The 18,607-nt window shown below is 44.6% G+C and overlaps 1 protein-coding gene across 2 annotated transcripts in view; it reads left to right on the top strand.

The window, feature by feature from the left end:
* The first annotated feature begins 561 nt into the window (after positions 1-561).
* The window catches only part of UTRN (utrophin), a 389,659-nt gene continuing 371,613 nt past the window's right edge, over positions 562-18,607 (top strand). The window contains exons 1-2 of one of the 2 annotated variants that reach the window (XM_054819386.1): positions 562-666; positions 1,606-1,769. In XM_054819386.1, coding sequence (XP_054675361.1) covers positions 1,691-1,769 — 79 coding nt within the window. In that variant the 5' untranslated portion in view covers positions 562-666; positions 1,606-1,690. Of the gene's footprint in view, positions 731-1,605; positions 1,770-18,607 lie in introns of both variants that reach the window. The other variant, XM_054819387.1, reaches the window with a different exon arrangement.

Below are 18,607 nucleotides of genomic sequence, written 5' to 3'. Positions count from 1 at the left end.
CGACTTGGATGTCAACGGGGAGCGACGGGGCGAGCGAGCAGCGGGGCACCGCCGTGCCCGCCCTGCCCTGCCCTGCCCTGCCCGCCGTGCGCTTCGCCTCCGGACCGCTGCGCGACCGCTCTTATTTGGGGGGGGAAGGAAAAGAACGGAGAGGAGGGAGCGACTCTGTGCAGGTGAGGCCGGTAAGGCCCCGAGGGCAGGACCGGGTCGGCGCTCACCGCTCCCCCCGCCGGACCCGCCGCTTCCCCGGGCGGGGCCCTCAGGGGCGCGGGGCCCGGCCGGCAGCCGCCCGCGGGCGCGGGGCGGGGGGCGGGGCCGGGACGCGCTCCGCCCCTCTCTGCCCCGCCCCGTCCCGGCCGGGGCCCGCGGCGGGCGCAGCCCCGCCCCTCCCGCCCCTTCGGAGAAGGGGCCGCGCGGCCGAGGCGGCTCTCCCGCAGCCGCGGCGCTGGCCCGGCTAACAAAGGGGGCGCCGGGGCCGAGGGAGGAGCCGCCGCAGGGCCGGGCCGGGAGGGGCGGAGGAGGAGGAGGGGCGGCAGCAGCTCGCACAGAAAGTTGTGGGTCCGCCAGCGCAGCGGGAGCTGCCGCTGGGGGACGGGGCGCGGGGAGGAGCCGGGGCGGGCGGTGCCGTGGGGAAGCGGGTCCGCCTCCCGCCGCCGTGTCCGAGGGGTGAGTGGCGGCGGGTTGCTATCGGCCGGTCCCCGGCGTCTTTCGGCGCGGGGCTGTCCCGGGGGTAGGCGGCGGCTCGGCTGCGGGAGGGGTGTGTGGGGGAAAGTTTGTTCCCCAACTCCGAGCCGGTAAAGGAGGGGGCGGCGGAGGCGTAATATCCGCGGCTGGGCGCACCTGCGGGCGGGGCAGGGGTGCCGATGCGGGGCGGCGGGGGAGCGGGCGGGACGGGACGGGGCGGCCGCGGGCAGCCGGGACGAGGGAAGGCCCCGCCGCGGGGGTGCCCGAGGGGCAGCGGCGCCGCTGCGGCCGCGTACCCCGCAGGGAGGAGGTGCCGGCACGCCCGGCCGCCCGCCGGGTCAAAATCCCGCCGGGGGAGCGGGGGCGGCGGCGGCTCGGCCGGGCGGGCGGGGACCTGCCCGGGGACCCTGTGCGGGGCCCGTCCCGCGGGGCTCGGCTCCCCCCGCCCGGGAGAGGCGCTCCGTGGCTTCTCCCACACGTGGCTCTCACGCCCCCGGGGCCGGCCGGCCGGAGGAGCCGGGAGGAGCGGGGCTCCCTTGCTTTGCCGCCCCCCTCTAGCGGGGACGTCCCGTTTGGTGCCGGCTGGGTGACGGGCGCTGGCGGTATCGCTGCAGGGGCTGTGGCCTGTCCCTGTGGGGTGCACGGGTGGGCGTGGGGTGCCCTGTTGGCCAAGGGTGGCTGAAGCTTCGCTTTCGTGGCTAGGGATTAAACCGAGGGTGGCACCCCTCCGTGCCATCTCCGCTTTTTAAATCCCACAAGGCGTCCCTCGGCCAGGGGCACAGCGAGCGGCTGGCTGGCCGCCCCGCCACGCGTGGGCATGGCCAGCAAGCATCGGTCCCGACCCGTGCTTCCTGCGCGGAGTCGCGCCTGGTGTAGCCCGTGGAGTTACGGTGCCTCTCTGCTCCCGGTCCTGCGCTGTAGGTGCTGGTGCTGAGCCGGGGCCCTCCATGGGAGACCTCTCCCGACGGAATTAGGCTGCGCCCGTGGCGTTCCCCAGCCCGCGAGCATGGCCCGTGTCTCTGACCAGGAGGAAGGACCTGGCGGGGGACACAGCGAGTTCAGCGACATCATTAAGTCCAGATCAGGTAAGGTGTCAAGAGAAACGGTGTTTTCCTAGTTTTTTTCCTCTACACATAGCTTCTGACATCAGCTTGCATTTTTAAACAGCACCTTTTTCCAACTTTTTTTGGCTGCACACAGTATAGCGAGCGACTGAGGCTGTTAGTGCAGCTGTCCTACAATTAAGTAATAGTAATTGTAGATCTTTGTTTTGTGGTGGGTTTTTTTTTTTTTTGGACAGTGTTAGTTAAGTCTATTTGGGATCCACCTTCTGCATTATAATTACCTCTGCTTTTGTAAATAACCATGTGCTTAAAGTGCTCTTATGCAACCCAGTGTTGGCAGCTTTTGTGTTTATTCTCAGATGCTGAAAATGGCAACTGTGGCTGCAATACTGCACCTCCTAAAAGTGCATCGCTGTAGTACTCATGCAGTAAACTAATGTGCTTCCGCCTTAATGTAAAACAGTTGTTTAAGGCTACTTGCTCAGGCATTTCCTCTAGCAAAACATTCACATAACAGATCTGAAAGTTATTGGAAAAACATGGGGTGGTTTTTTTTGGTGGTTGTATGTTTGAGTCTTCTGAGGCTCTGATGGATGCTGGGGGGGGGTAAGGAGGTTCCCTCATTTTAGCAGGGGAAGAGTGATGGCTTTGGAGGGGCAGAAGTGAATTGTTTATACTTTGATAGAAATTTGTGCTACATCCAGAGACTGGATGCTTGGCTTCTTTAGCCTCAAAGGCTGTCTTTTCTCTCTTAAATGCAAAATGCTTCTGTTGTCAAAAGATTTTTCCATTGATATCTGAAACCTAACTGCGTTTTCTTTAAATGTTCCATACATTAACAACTGTAGCTCTTTGGTTGGCAGTGATTTGATATGTCAGATTACGTAGGATGCGGGTTTGAGTCTGGATCCTGTTGGTGTGTTAATAGTTTGTTTCTTGGACCTCCTCTTTCTGAGGAACACCACCTTTGGCGGAGGCAGTCTTCTTCTTAGCTCCTGGAAGTGCAGTTTATGAAACAGAAATGCTTGTGGTTTTCCATCTCAATTTCTGTAGTGCTGGTTTACATTTTCTGCTGTGATTTTTGAAACCTCTGGACATAACTTTATTTGCTTATAAATGTGCAGTCAGCACCTCTAAGGGCTTTGAGTTTGGGAATGGCTTGCAGACAGTTTGTATGCATATATGTATGCAAGTACTATAGTTTTATAGAATGTCAGAGGAAACACGGCTGTATTTGAGGTTTTCCTTGGATGAACAAATTGTACAGTAAGTTCTGTTGTTTTGGTTGAGGCAGACGATTGTAAATCTCCTATTACAACTGCTTTAACTTTCTTCTCTGTTATTGAGAAAATGATGTATATTCTAATACTCGGAAGGCTAAAAGACTTGTGCATTAAATTAAAAATAGCAAGTGAAGATTGGTCTTAAATAATTCATCTTTTCTAAATAATACACTGGTTTGGATCTGGATGTGCGATTTCTTCAAGTTAATTACTGTACTACATAGCTCAGATCTGAACCATTCCCTACAAGTAAACCTGTGGGAGGGATTTCTTAATGAAAGGGCTGAAGTTTCCTGAAGTACAGATGGCAGCAAATTAAAGGTTAGTTGTCAGGACTGGGGGGAAAAAAATATTATAAGCTATGCTACCATTTTTCCTAGATATTTGGAAAAGAAAATGCTGATTTTAATACTTAGAAAGGAAAACTGAGTTGTTTTTTGCTGGGAAGATTTCTCCAGCATGCGATGTCGTTCACAATATAAGTGACTGGAGTACAGTAGAAGTGTTACCTTAACTTACTAATGTTTGGAGTAGCTAGGAGTCTGTTTGGGTTTTGAGGCTACAGAGAACATAACCAGCCAAGGTTTAGGATCTCCGCTTTCCTTTTGTTATAGGAAATGTGTTGTTACTCTATTTCTTGCTACTCTGTAAGTTCATCATCTGTAATATGGGAAATCTTTAACACATTGATTAAAGCGTGCAAATATGCATTTAATATTTTCACCATTAGTAAATAAAACATAAAGCCTGTTTCTGGTGGGTGAAAATCTTTAAGTGATTTAATACATTTAAATAGTATTTTTAAGTGTATATTATTCCTATGCATTTTTAAAACAAGAACACTAAACCCAATTTATTCTTGTAAATAAAAGGAGAGATGTATAATGTCCTGTGTGAAGATCACTTTGTGCTCTCCTGGGCAATTGTCTGTCTGTCTCTTTCAACATGTTTTTCTTCACCTTTTTGGAGCAGATTATCAAGCTGTCAGGATATCGTGGTTATTTAAACACATTCACCTTCAAAAAGTGGCCGTTAAGATATATGGCTAAATCTGATATTTTGTTATAACTTGGACAAAAATGACGACTGGGATGCACGGATCTTTCGGAGGTCAGGCCTTAACAAAGAGTCGTACTGGTAACAGTGTTTCAAAATATTTGGCTACAAATGTAAACTTTGGTCTTTAGCAGCCTGTCGAACTGTCGTCTTTTCATAGTCCTTGCTGCTCTGGTTATCTTGGTTTGGAAAACGGGGAGGCAGCTAGACAGCCATCAGGGCGGCACTGCTAGTGCAGTGACTGGTTACTGCAAAGTGGAGCTTTAATCTAACGTTACTCTTACGAGTCTGTAATGAGACACATAAAGTTTTACTGCTGCTCGGAGCTGTGTGGTGGCCATCTATACCTGGTTTTATGACCAGAACTAGCTATGTAAATTTTTTTTTTCTTTGATGACTTGTAATTGGGAAGTTACCAGCATACCATGTGAAGGATATAGGAGAGCGATCAAATTAATGGCAGGTTGCGTTTTTATTTGTTGCTTGTGTGGGGAAAAAAAAAAAGTGTGTGTCACAGGATTTCATAGACTTGTAAAATTACTTTTCCTATATCTAATTCATCTTTTGAGGGGTTTAAACTGAGAGGATGAAGGATAAAACACTTTGAATGGAGATGCCTGTATGTTATTGGTTTTGTTGAAAGTACTTTTTCCTTCAGCGATCAAGAAGAAAACTTTCTATGAACATGCTATATGCTGTAGCAGTTGTATGTGATAAATGTTTGATTATCCAAAGGAAAAGAGTTTGTTTTTCCAGTAATCTCACTTCTGTGACTTATACTAAAAAGAGAAAGTGAGACTTCTTTCTCTTGTTGAATTAACATTTAATATTTTCTCTTTTGGATGTGACTCTTCTTTGATAGTTTGTTAGTGCTGATCTATGTGTAGATACAAGTTATTTTCAAAGATGCATCTTCTGCACTTGGAATAGAATATGATGGTGACCAAAGCTTCCTTTTAAAATAACTGTTGGCTATGGTAATTATAAGGGAGGCTGCCTTACGTTCCCAGAAGAACCAAGCGTCTTTTTGCCTCCCTTCCTACTGCGCCAGTGGCAGATGTTGATGGCTCTGAGTGTCTGGTGTTTAAGGGGTAGGATAGTTGTTCCTGGATGGTCATGTTGGATTTATATATTTATAATTAGCATTTATTTAGCGTTATTAGCCTGTGCTATGCTTGTGTGTCTGTATGATTGCTTGCTATGGAAAAGCAGTTTTCCCTTTTTTACTTCCCTATAATATGAAGTAACGTATATGGAGCTGATTTATATCTTTGAAAGGCATCTCGTGCAGATAGGTGAGCTTTTCTCTTTGCAATAGCTTTCAGGAAGGAATGCTGTGGGATGATTGCCTTACAGTGGTGAAAACAGCGCTGTCATCACGAGGCTTGAAGAACAGATGAATCTTTGCTATGATTAATTACGGAAAAAAGACAAACTCACTTAAAATCTGTCATGGTAGCTTGGAATGGTAATATATAATTAAACAGTAAGACGTGACAGGAAAAACATTTCTGGAAGATTACTCTATGCCTCTGGTGCATTTTAATATATGAGTTCCTGTCTAAATTGAGGGGGACTTAATTCTCCTCATCTACCTTTCATTTTTAATTACATTAAATATATTTGACTGAAAGACTGCTTTGAGAAATTGTAACTTATTTTTGGAGTTCTTGGGCAAGGCTCATTCTGAGAACTGCTGCTGTCTGTCTGTCTGTTCCTATGAAGCAATGCTTACTTGCTGCAGGATCTCCCTGCCCTGCGGTGCCACGTGTTGCCTTTGGAACCAGTTCCTTCAGTCGTTCCTCTCGCCGCCAGATCGCTACGGGCCAAACGCACTGCTTCTCGTTTGTCACCTTGGCTCCATCGGTGTGAAGTGTCCAGGAGTCGTCATAGTTGCAGGCGGACGCTTAAGATTATTCAGACAAGCGTGCGCAGAGTTGGTGCAGCTGGTTTTGCACCATGTGAGCTCTTCAGGGATGTTTGTGCCAAGTGTATGCAGACAAGGTGTTAAAAGACAAGTGACAAACTTGCTGCTCCTTATTTCTGACTACTAAAATGACCATTTTCAAAACTAAACCTTTTGGTTGCTGTAGCCTGGATCCTTTCCGTTGTTTGTTATTGCCTCCTTTTTTTGGGCTGTCTGCTGGGGACAGATTGGATGCTGCAATGAAGACAGTTCTAGAGTATTGCCTAGTGTTTATGAAATGGCAGATATGTAAGTACCAGGCTGGCTTCTTCTAGTCTCTTGATTGGTAGGTGAAGAAATAACATATGCTGCTCTGTGTGTTTGAAGCACGACTTTGCCTTGAAATAGAAATTGAGGATCCTTGGGCAGGGGGGAAAAAAAAAAAACCCAAAACCCAAACCATAAAATCAGCTCATTGATTTGCGCATGCTCTGCCAGGAAATGAAGCCATAACCTTGGGCAAGAGGTGCTATGTGAGGCACCTTGTGTAGTGTGTTGAGTGTTTCTAAAGAGGTCTAAAAGTTGGGGTGGGGAGAGGCAGCTGCTGGTGGTGTGGGACCTCCCCACTGATGAGGATCCTGTGGAGAAGGGGTGCTGAGGTGTGGGGCAGACCAGGAGCAATGTGAAGTATCTGGCTGCATCACCTCCAGTGCTCTTTGAGGGTCTGTCCCCTGCTTCTCCCCTCAGCTCTGCGGGAAGAAGGAAGACTCTCATACAGTATCATGAAAATATTTGCATGTGCAAAGAAATTCACGAAGTTCACAGCATTGGGCGGCTTAGCAAAGAATTAGCTGTGCTATCGTAACACCTCTCAGTAACTGCTCCTAATTTTGCTCCTCACCTTAACTCTTCCTCCTAGCAGAATCACTTATCTGTGGTGTGCATGTTGGGGTTGATTCTTGTGAGCTGGGAAGAGTAGGGCAGTATTGTTATTAACATCTTTTGAATGCAAGTAAGTGGGGAGATAGACTGGAATAGGTAAATCAATGTAGGTGTGGAAGGGCAAGAGCACATGGGCTCAAGCTGAACTCCTGTTGTTTCAGGACAGCGAGGCTGCCTCGCTGCCAGGTAGCAGCATGAATTGGTGCTCAAAGCCCTCGCGATCTGCTTTTTGTGTGTCGTACAGTATCCCTCCTTCAAAGGAAAATGCACAATTAGAAGAGCGCAGCTGTTCCCACCCATCCCGGGAGCTGAGATACTCCTAGCACAAAGTTGGGGAGAACTGCATTTATTTAGATGCCTTAATAACAGTCTGAAAAATGAATAACAGGGTTTAAACATCGTGAGGTGGGAGGGAGGAGTTGCATTGTCTGAGTCTTTATTGTGTTGATGAAAGAATAAGTTTTAGTGCTCGTGTGTACTTTGTCAGAAGTCTGTTTTATGTCATCTTCCCCTCCCCCAGTGTGTTTCTGGAATGAAATGAAGAAGCAAGCTGAGCTGTAATTTCAGAAAGTGACAGTAAATTCTCAGAAGAAAGCTGGGAGTTTTAAAGGTAGCAACAAAAATAACAGGCTAAGGAAACAGAAGAGCCCTCTGGCATCTGTGGGCTTGACAGAAGACAATGATATGGCTCTGTTGCAAGCTATAGTTTTGGGAATGAGGCAAGAAACTACTGACTTGTAAATATACACAGCTGCAAAGTCAGCGAAACATCTGCTATCAAGAAGGAGGAGTCAGAAACTGCCATTTATTTATTTATTAGGATATGATGTCTTTGGGCTGTTTCTTTGAAAGGAGATCCAAACCACCTGATACTGCCTTTGGAGAGAGTAAAAGCAAAACTTACTTTGATTATGGACCCAAGTTGGGCTCAGCCCCGAGTGAAGCCAAGAAAAAAAAGAACTGAACCGAAATACAAACACTTGCGGTTACATTTTGTAGCCACTTATCTGTGGGACGAGCAGGTTGGTGCTGGCGCAGAGTTGGTGGCCGTGACTCCAGGTGTGTGTCCGAGCAGCTGGGAGACTGACGTGGCCATGGCCAGGCTGGGTGCTGGTTGTTGGGTGGGGAGGCTACTGGAAGGTGGTCAGCTGTAATGGGGAGGGTGTGGGCAGTCATAGTTCCTTCTGCCAAGGGCAGGGTTCTGTCTGTCTGGGTGTGTTACGGGCTGCCTCTTCCCTCTGTCTGACCAGCTCTGGATGTGAGCCGCAGCGGTGCAGGGGAGGCTGGTTATCAATGGGGACCCATCTACAACCGTGGCAGTGACCTTCTTGTGAAGGTTTCTTATGCTCAGAAATGTGTTCGGTCTTTAATAATTTGCATTTTTTAGATATTTGTTAATCTGTTGAGTGCATGGGATAGATGCATTAAACACATTGAGATGCTGGAGAGGAATAACTTGAGCATTGCCTAGCTTCATCAGTAGTCTCTCTTGTAATGAGGCAGCTCCGGTCCTGGGGAAGCATTCTCTCGCAGCCTAGCCCCTCTTCAGGTGTGGGGCTTTGCTGCTGGGTGTGCAAGAAGTGGGCAAGAGTCTTTAGCTGGTGGGAGATAGGCTGTGTGTTTTGGTAAAAGACCAACTTCTATCTCAAACACACTGGATACATGCTGGTAGGAGAGAACTGGGCTACATAACAGAGATTAGATATGTGTTCTTAAGGTTATTTTGCTGACTAATATAGGAAATGTGCAGCAATACTTTTCAGCAATAAATTATTGGTAATGAAGGTTCTTTCTGGACTTCAACACCTTTTCCCCTCATCTTGTGGAGAACCAGGAGGACCCACCATCCAAAAGCAGAGACTCTTGTAGAGGAGTTAAACATATAAGGACAGTCAGTGGCTTATCCATTTAGCTGTGGAGAATCATGCACTTAAGCCATGAAACAACATGCTTTGATGGGTCTATGTAATTCATTCCACAAATAACTTTAGTTCCTTTGTGCTCTGCTTTTATTGCCTAGCATCAAATGTGATTTTTGCTCACCTCCTAATTTGGATCATGGCAGAGGACCAAAGGTAGAATATGCTCCTAAAATGTTATGTTACAAATTATTGATCAGAGAAAAGTGGTGTGATGGATAAGTTCTGAAATGTTTTGCTAGCTTTTATTTATTATTATTAATTTACCACGCTATCCTGGATGAGCAAAGAAGAGTAGTCTGTGCATGAATAACAAATGGAGGAGATTTATCTGAACGTTTTACAGGAGCATGCTGGGAATAGGGTGAAACCTTTTTGTTTTCTATGTTGTTTTAATAGCTATAATATAAAATATGATTGTATTAAAACAAGAGAATAAATAAAGTAGTAGTTAAATGCCAACAGACCAAGACCTTTCTATTCCCTTTTTCTAGGCTTTTACTTGTGTAACAACTTAATAATGAACAGCAGCTATGGTCAACATAAATCATTTCCAGATAGAGTTCATTGCTCTCTTTTTCTGGTTTCTACATGTACATCTTGGTTTTTGGATAAGGCTTCTCGTGGGAATTCACAGGAACACATTGTGTTAACGCCGTGCCTCTTTCTTGAGGAAGAGCCTTTGGGGAAATTGAAAGTCTGATAGTTTCCTTCTGAATATAGTTTTGTGTTCTCTGGAATGGTGGTGTGCAATCTTTCTGCTCCGAGTGCTTTTCTTCTGTGTTCAGGAATTTTTCTCTTGGACCTGGCTGTAGTGCCCAACTTAGACCTTGCTGGTTTGATTTACTGAGCTTTAAAAAAAATAAAAATAAATTTTTAGCTAATTTAACATGCTTCATTCAGAATAGAGTTTATTAAGTTTAATATGAGAGTTATTAAAGGTCACAGTACAGATGTGAAGTATTTGCTCTGGTCTTTCTACTTAAAAAAAATACACTTGCGCACTTTGTCTGTACAGAGAAAGTGTCTGTCTGGAGGAGTGTCAGACTTGTGCAGTGCTCAGGTACTTGCAGGTGAGGATGCTGTTTCTTCCTCGTGTACTGAGGATGGGAGCAAATGCTCCAGGCTGCTGAAGGTTCCTAGTGGGCTGTGGACCACCAGCCCTGTTGCCTCCTTGCGACTCTGTGCTGCTTCCTCTTACTGTTGCCTGGGTGCATCAGGAAAGGCTTCCCCTCATCCAACTTGAGCATTATTGCTTGAATATTGAGATAATTCAGGACAAAAGGACACCTTTTAAAAAAAAAAAAAAAAACCAACCCCCCAAAAAACACTGCTCTGTTTTCAATGGGTGTTTGAGTATTTATTAAAGATGTGAAACATACTTTTGGAAGCTTATGTTGCTATCATGATAGGGTAAGTCAAATGTTGACCATTGTATTGATGTGGAAGTGCACAACCAGCATGTCCAAAACTGAACAGAAGAAAGAGGAAGGAAGAGTTCAAATGGGATTGTGCCCTTTGTCACAAATGCTATACCACTCTGCGTGTGGTGGGGTTTTTTAAGGCTATTGAAACCTAATTCGAGTTCATTATTTGATCTCTGAATGTTAACAGAAAGTTCCTCCCTGATTACAGGAAAACAATGTTAAAGGCAAGGAGACTGAAAACTATCTCTGCTATCCATAATTTTAGTGAGGTGCTTTACAGAGCCTCTGTAGAGGCCAGGCTCCTCACCTTGTGTTCTGTACTGCTGCCTCACCAAACCCCTCTTTCCCTCTTCCTTCCCCTGAGTGAAGAGCAATACATAAAAAGCATTGAGTAGAGGTGCAGTTTTTGCAAGAGTACTCCAGCTCTAGCAAGAATCTTCAGATGCCCATGTGTATCATACACTACTGGGAAAACCTTTTTCTTCTATTTATGGGTATTGAGAAAATGATGGCATAAATTTCTGACATGTTTCCATGTAGATGCTTTTCTTGGTCCTTTCTGATCTGAAGAAAACTAGATCAGTTGAGACTTACAGAGCTGTTGAGATGCAGGGGAGGAGTAACTGCTGCGTCAGCTGTGGTGGTGGTCTGTTACTTCTCAGTCCTACAGCAGAGCCTCTCTTTGAATGACACCTCTTCAGAATTTGGAAAAATGCCTTTTTGTGCCAAAAGGATTAATGCACTGTCTGCATCTTTCTTGCACATCCATACAAGCATTGGCAGGAGGGAGCACAAGAACCCCACTATGAGATCTCAGGACTGACTTCTGGGGGTCTTTATGTAGGCCCTCCTCTAGAGGAGAAGTGAGACATGGACCTGAGAAGAACCAAATTTTAGATTTTTTTTTTTTAATCTAAAGCAGCAGTATATAAAAGTTTTCATTTAGCCTATAATGAAGTAAGTGGTTTCTAAAACTTAGGAAACTTGAAGTTAATGAATTCCATGTAAATTGTATTTTGTTGTTCATGTTTGTTTTAAGAGGGGAAATAATTTCCATAGTAGGTCATGAAGGGTGATATGTCTTTCCAAGCTAAGAATTTCCTGACTACTTTGAGGCCAGCTCCTCTACCTGTAATCTGCTGGAGCGGGTTTCCTGTCACTATATGGTAATAACCTCCTCTTCTCAGTAGGCAGTGTTAAATATTTCATCATTGTTTAAGGATAGTAGTTACTCTGCTTACACAGTGACTAACAGTATTGGGTGAGTTTATCTCCATGAAGAAAATAGAGACACAGAACCCACCTTTTTTGATTTAAAACTAAAATATCTTCCCAACTGAAAATTAGGAACCAAATTATCTTTGGTTTAAAAGATCATTTTGTGTGCCTCGCTTAAAATTCTGTTGTGGTGTGACAGAACCCTTTGCATCTCATAGGGTACCATAACTGTAAAGAAAGAAAATTGCATTCACTTAGACATTTTTTGCTTTCCTTAAGTGAGGGGGCGTAATGGGAGGAAAGGACATGAAACGAGTTGCTGGTCTCATGAAACAGGTTGCTTTTGGGGGGTGATCACCCCTTGATTGCTAGTTTGGGAGTCATATTCCCTGTTGGAGAAGCAGTAAAGTTAATGCCAGCGGTGCAGCGGGAAAGGTGAGGTACTGCTGTGTGGCCTGTCTGAAGCATCAGGTGGGACAGTCTTGTTGGTAACAAGTTCTGTCTTCATGAGTCACCCTGTATAAACCAAGCAGCCCCCGGAACAGAAGGACCAAACTGGAAGAATGTGTACTGCAGTAAACTCTTTGCTCATCCATCTCCTCTTAGCACTAAAGCCAGTCTACTCTGTTGTGAGACTGGTACAGTTATACTTCTCAATTTAAGCCTCCATGTTATAAACAGAAAATACGACAGCCTGTGTGTATAAACTTGCCTTGATGTATACACCTGGTCGGGCTGGCAGAACTTGGGGTTGAAAGAAGATGCTTTGGAGTAACTGGAGTTGACATATGTGATCTTGAGCGTGATGAGATGTAGTCTCTTCTAAACAGAAAAGGTGTTGTGGCATATACAAACCAGAGACTCATGTAAAACATGACTACACCATAGAGTGGCCACCTAGGCTAATTTTCAGCCAGGGTGACTTTGTAATGATTTGTGGCACTGATTTATTATCATTTGTCTTGTCTCTGGGGATAACTTGTGACTGAATGGATAATATTTAAAAATAGATGTCCTGCTCAATTCCAAGTATGAGGATAACTTTTGAACATGATATGCAGTTAAAAATAACTTCCCAAAATAAAGTCCAAAACCTTGCTTTTTGAAAATAATACTTCCGTTGTTCCCAAAGTTACTTTTTTTTTTGTGTGTGTGTGTTCTATTCTTCCTCTACCTTGTTCAGACTCATGTTCTTTCTTCCAGGTGAAGGAATACTGCAGTGACTGCCTCAGTGTGTGTGCTACACAGCGTGTGGGGGGAAAGAGCAAAATTGCTGGAGAGGCTTTTTTCCTTCCTGCTCTCATCCTGGTATGAGTGAAGGGCGGAAGGATTAGTGTGGCAGTGCTGGCTCCTGCTGCCCTGAGACATGTCCTGGTGTGTGGCGAGGCTGTGTGCTAACACCTGGGGACCCCCGTGCTTCTGTTCTTCAGGCAGCAGCTCCTCTGTGCTGTGAACAGAAGGTAGTTTGAGACAGTCTTAAAAATCTAGCGAAACGAGTGGAAAATGTTGTAATATTTTTTTCCTGCTGAACTCTATTGCCTCCCTGGCTTCGCCTCCCTGGCTTCACCTCCCTGGCTTGGCAGGCGTTTGCAGGGAGGGGAAAAAAATGTTTCTTGAGGATTTAGCTGCTGCTCTTGATCATCTTCACAGAAGATAACTCTGATGAAGACAGAGTCGTTTGTAGGGATAGAATCATTTAGGTTGGAAGAGACTTTTGAGAACAGAGTCCAACACTAAACCTTACGCTGCCAACCTTAAACCTAACCACTAAACCATGTCCCTAAGTGCCACATATACATTCTCTTTAAATACCTCCAGGGACAGTGACTCAACCACTTCCTTGGGCAGCCTGTTCCAACACTTGGTAACCCTTTCAGTGAAGAAATTTTTCCTAATATCCAGTCTAAACCTCCCCTGGAGCAACTTGAGGCCATTTCCTCTTGTCCTATCACTTGTTACTTGGGAGAAGAGACCAACACCCACCTGGCTACAACCTCCTTTCAGGTAGTTGTAGAGAGTGATAAGGTCTCCCCTCAGCCTCCTCTTCTCCAGGCTGAACAACCCCAATTCCCTCAGCTGCTCCTCACAAGACTTGTGCTCTAGACCCTTCACCAGCTTCGTTGCTCCTCTTTGAATATTGGTAGAGAGAAGATTTAATGGAAAATTACCTGAGGGCAGTTACTACTGGGGCCTAGATCAGAAAATGTTTTGTGTACCTGATGAAAAACTCAGCGGCTTGGTGCTACCAGAGCGGCTGGGTAGGGGAAGAGTCCTCAGCTATCCACAAAGGGCCTAAACATTTTAAGGCATCCTTCTCAAAACTTAATTGAACAGCTGCAGTTTGCCGCTGAAGCTGCTGAGGGGTGTGCGAGGGTGCTGGCACAGAAACAGTGCGTGGCTGGAGGGAGCTGCCGTGCTCCTCTCCATCTGAGGCCTGTGCAGCGTCCTTGGTGCTGGGCTGTGCCCAGGGCCTTGGCTGTTGAGCACAGTGAAAAATGTGCAGGAGTCACTTTTTCCAAAACACAACCATGGAGGGGGGGAGGGATTTGGGGTGATGCCCATCTTTCCTGTAATTACCTCTTAATTAGAGCCCTCATGCTGATTTGTCATCCTTGAAATGCTGGTTCAGATTTTCAAAGGGTTCAAACCACTGACCATTAACCTAAGTACTGGGCCACTGTGTAGGGTGAGATGTGGCCCACTCCTGATGTATTGCACAGCGAGAAGGTGTGCCAGGAAGAGTGTGAGGGGCCAGAGAGCATTGAGGGCACTTCTTAATAAGTCAGGCAAACCCCAACGCATTCTGGGGTAGAGAGCGTTTGTAAGCATTTCTGGACTAGGGATGTACTGCTTGATGGCTCTGTCTAAGGCTTAAGGCCAAAAAAAGGAGTTAAGCTTGTCCATCTGCTGAAGCTGAAAGACATCACTACCAAAACTTGGTGCTGAAAGATGCTGCTCTAAGCTGAAGAGCAGACTTGCAGTAAGCCTTGACATTTTTCCCCAGGAGAAAGAATGTCATCAATCAGGAGCTAGAGAAAAGGAACATTGCTCTCCCTTTTCCTCCCCCCGCAAAAAACCCCAACCAAAACAAACCCTTGTGTTGCTGGTACTAGCAACCATCTGGCCACCACCCCTATTGATGGTTGCAAGAACGTAGCGTTACTGTGATAAACAGCCATTGTGTTGCAAGGGGGGCTGGCCTGTGCACAGGGACAGTTCTGTTAAATTTTTGAACAAAAACATGCTATAGGAAAAAGAGGGATTTCATTACTGTAATTGTGTACCCCAGATGAGATAATGATCATGAAGTTTATCTCAGGGTCATAGTCCAAACAACTGAGAATTCTAGAGAGAAGGGGAGCTTAGGGCTGTATGTAGAAAGGAATTTTGTCACCCCAGAGAGAACTGTGGATCCTTTTGACAAGAAATTGAGTCCATGTTTGCCTGGAGGAAAGATGGGGGACATGTTTGGAGAGCTGTTTCTTTGGTTTGCCTGGTGCTGTCAGCAAGTGCTGAGCTCAGCGCGGGGTATGCATGGTACAGAGCTTGTTAGCTCGGGCACGGTGGTGCTCTGGCATCTGGCATTGAGGTGGCAAGTGTGCTTGTAGAAGCATTATGCAGGGTTATCCTGGTCAAACACCCACTAGCTTTATGAACTCTGCTTTGCATTCATTTATACGGTGTAGTCAATCACGTGAAGTGAGCGATGCGGCATGCTGTGGTTGGTGTGATTGAGGTCTGATCCTTGGTGACTTGCTGGGTGAGGTTGCTGTCGTTTCCCACAGGAATCGCATGCGATGTGCTTTGTGTCAGTAAGTGCAGGTGAGGAAGGTACCTGCCCCACAGAGGAATGTGAGTGTGGTACTTCTGCTCCAGGGCACTTTCACAAGAAGCTCCTGCTTCTTGTAGCTACTTTAATGTTGTTCTTGAGACTGTCTCTCACTGGTTCACTTGATGCTACACCTAAATTAGGGGTTAGTGGGTTAGGTCAGGGATCACTCTAGCATGTAATGCCTACTTCTGAGGCAGAATAAATTTTCTTCAACAGGAACTGGAGTAGAAGAGAAAGAGGAACATGTAATACCTGGTGGATCCCATAGTCTGTGATTTTATGAATAGAGAACATAATTCACCGCCAGTGCGTTGGTGGTGTTCTAGGCAAAATATCACATGTGATGTGGTGGTTTCTTTGTCTATTAACTGGGCAGGGTGCCTTTAGCACTGAGGAAACTGGCATGAAAGCAGTGAAGGGTCCCAGAAACCCTGACCTGTTTTAGGCATGTCAAATTTACTTTTACTCTCTGTCTCTTTCCAACATGATGTTGAAGAAGTCTTGGGCTGTTGTATTCATTCTTAAAGGATTCAGTCACCTTAGTTTAGGTGATTAAATTTAGTTTCAGGATGAAATCTGTGGCTGACAATGAAGTCCTCTCTGAACTAGTCCAAATCTGTTGAACAGGCCTTTGGAGAAAATAGGTTCCACTGCAAATCTTACCACTGGAGCTGGCTAGGAAAAAGTAATTCACACTGGGTAATGAACTTGCATGGAGGTTTTGGTTCTAGTGTGATTTGGGGGGGGCGGGGGGGAAAGAAAGCTTAGAATTTGCTGCCAATTGTTGCCTTGGAAGTCCTGATGCATCCTTTCCTCCACAGCACTGCCCTGCTGCTGTCAGACAGGGGTAGCTGGGATGGAGCAGAAACAAGTAGCCAGGTGGTGAAAATGGACGACGTCTATATAAAGTTCAGTTAAATTGACTAAAAGAAATGAAGACTGCTTAGAAATGTTTTGCTGATTTATTTATCTTCTACACTAGTTCTCACCTTTTTTTTATAGCTTCTTATTTTGGCCCTGCAGTTTCTGGCTTTAACTTATACTTGTGTCCCTATATAATAAAAATACATGAAAATATAATGTTCAGTTGAACTCCATTTTGCTGCCTGGGGAAAGAAGGACGGGGTTAAAGAACATGAGTTCTCCTGATGTAATGCACTGTTGAAAGATGCTAACTTACTGTAGTGGTCATCTGAAATAAAAATTTATGTGGCCTAGGACTAGTGCAACCTGATTATGAAAGTATTCTGCATAATTTGTGTGGGCACGGGAAGGAGGAGAGAAATTGTGAAATGAATTGTAACTCTTTACGCTTGTTTCTTACAGTTTGAAAAGTCTTTTGTCTGATGGATTTGGGTGCTTACGTGCACTAAACTGACACTTTTTTCCCTTTATACCAAAATGTACACAATTGGGTTTTTTTTTCCTCCTAGTGATTTGAGGACAGAAAGCAGAAAAAGGGTTTTTGTTCCTCGTAAGATATTATGTCTGCCTGGTATTGTCATTTGCAATAAGGCTCCTTTCATACTATTCCAGCACTTGAAAAGGACCTTAACTCACTATCCTATTAAGAACCTCTTGTGCCGCCAGAAAAATGTAAAGAGGCTGTCGACATTTGGGACTCAACTCTCATCTACAGTACAGTGAAGAAAAGGAAATCATACATTCTTGGCTCTCCTGAATTTAGCGGAGCCAAAAGGTTATCAGCTGACAGAATAGACGAGTTGTAATTATGATAACTAATGTTACTGGAAGTCTTTAAAAAACAATTGAATTAATTGTATTTGATCTTGGTGAGAATCTGTGGCTGTTGGGATGGATTTTGATCTGGATCTGTTATCCGGGATGCAGTGTGGTGTAAGCGGGGGGAAAAAATGTGTGTGAATTGTGTGGGACTCATCTTTTTATCTGCTTTGTATCTATATTGTGGCATACTTAATAGAGAAGATTTTTTTTCCCCTTTCTTTTTATTCCTCTCCTTTTTGGATGAATAAATTGAATTTTGCTACAGTTTGGAATCTGCAAGGTATCACAAAAGCCTTTTTTGAAAGTCTGGCAAATTGTAAAATCTAATTTCGGTGAGAATTAGTGTATGATATAGAGTGTGTAAAGTGGATAAAGTGAAAAGTTATAAACCCTATTTTGCAGAGTATTATTTTTAGACAAAAGTATTCAATTAAGGCACAAAACAGGAAAAAAAGAGAATTTCTGGTTAAATTACTATTTTTTAACTAAGGTATCCTTTGACTATCTTTATCAAGGATGACAAGATAAAGTTTGTATTCTATATAGAATTCCTTCCTTAACAGTGTTTAGACACTTTTTTCTTACCCCTCCTGCAGGACTTGGAATGATGAGAGGACTTGGAATGATGAACTGAGGAGTGGGAGGGTCAGCCAGATCACATCTTCCAAAGTCATCCAGCTAGTTACAAATAATCATCTGCTCTTTATTTAAATATTGGTAGCATAAATAGGTAACGTGCTGCTCTACCATTCCAGTGCAAAAGTAGTGCTCTGCACGTTTTGCAAAGTAAGAGCAAGCAGGTTTAATTATATCTCGATAATGAAGGGTGGTGTATTAATACAAGGCGAGTGGAATTTTCTGTACTAAAAACTTATCAAGAACCCATCCAATGATTGTAATTTGTCTTTTTTCATAATAAGCAGAACTAGTTAAAAAGTCCTCTCAGCTTCAAGTAATTTCTTAAAGTCCTATTTCAAATTTTCTTCTGTAAAATAAACAACTGAATTAAATATGAATAACTACCTATGTAATTTGGAAAAAGATGATTTATTTTAAATTCCTGTTCAAGTAAGAATATATATGCAAGACAGACTACTTTTAAAATTACATCCTCAAGGAAAATATATTTATCTAAGGTAAAGCTAGGTGAAATAATAGTGCAAAATATCACCTTGGCCTTGAGTTCAGTGTTTTTTAATTTCTAAAATGAGAAGATTTGCCTCTTGACAACGGATGAAAAATGTGAACAAAATAGCATCTGATCTTATATTTTTTTTCCTTCCTACTTCTGTCTCCCAGACTCTCTGTGTTTAATGTAAAACAAGCCTGTCCATTCCCAAACTTACTTTAGCTTTGAGCTGATGTGCGTATAGTGCTTGACCTGGTCATCAGCTGTGGAAGATGTGGATGGTTATCTTTAGCCTTGTCTTGCTTCCCTGCTTATCTGGGATGTCATGTCATATGCTCTTATAATGGTCTTTTGGTGGTTTTGTTAGCATTTGAAGGATTCATGAAGTGTAGGGTGCTCAT

Source organism: Grus americana, chromosome 3 (assembly GCF_028858705.1).
Source record: "Grus americana isolate bGruAme1 chromosome 3, bGruAme1.mat, whole genome shotgun sequence".
Classification (NCBI taxonomy): Eukaryota; Metazoa; Chordata; class Aves; order Gruiformes; family Gruidae; genus Grus; species Grus americana.
Note: the sequence above shows the minus strand (reverse complement) of the source record. Positions and strands in the feature narration are given on the sequence as shown.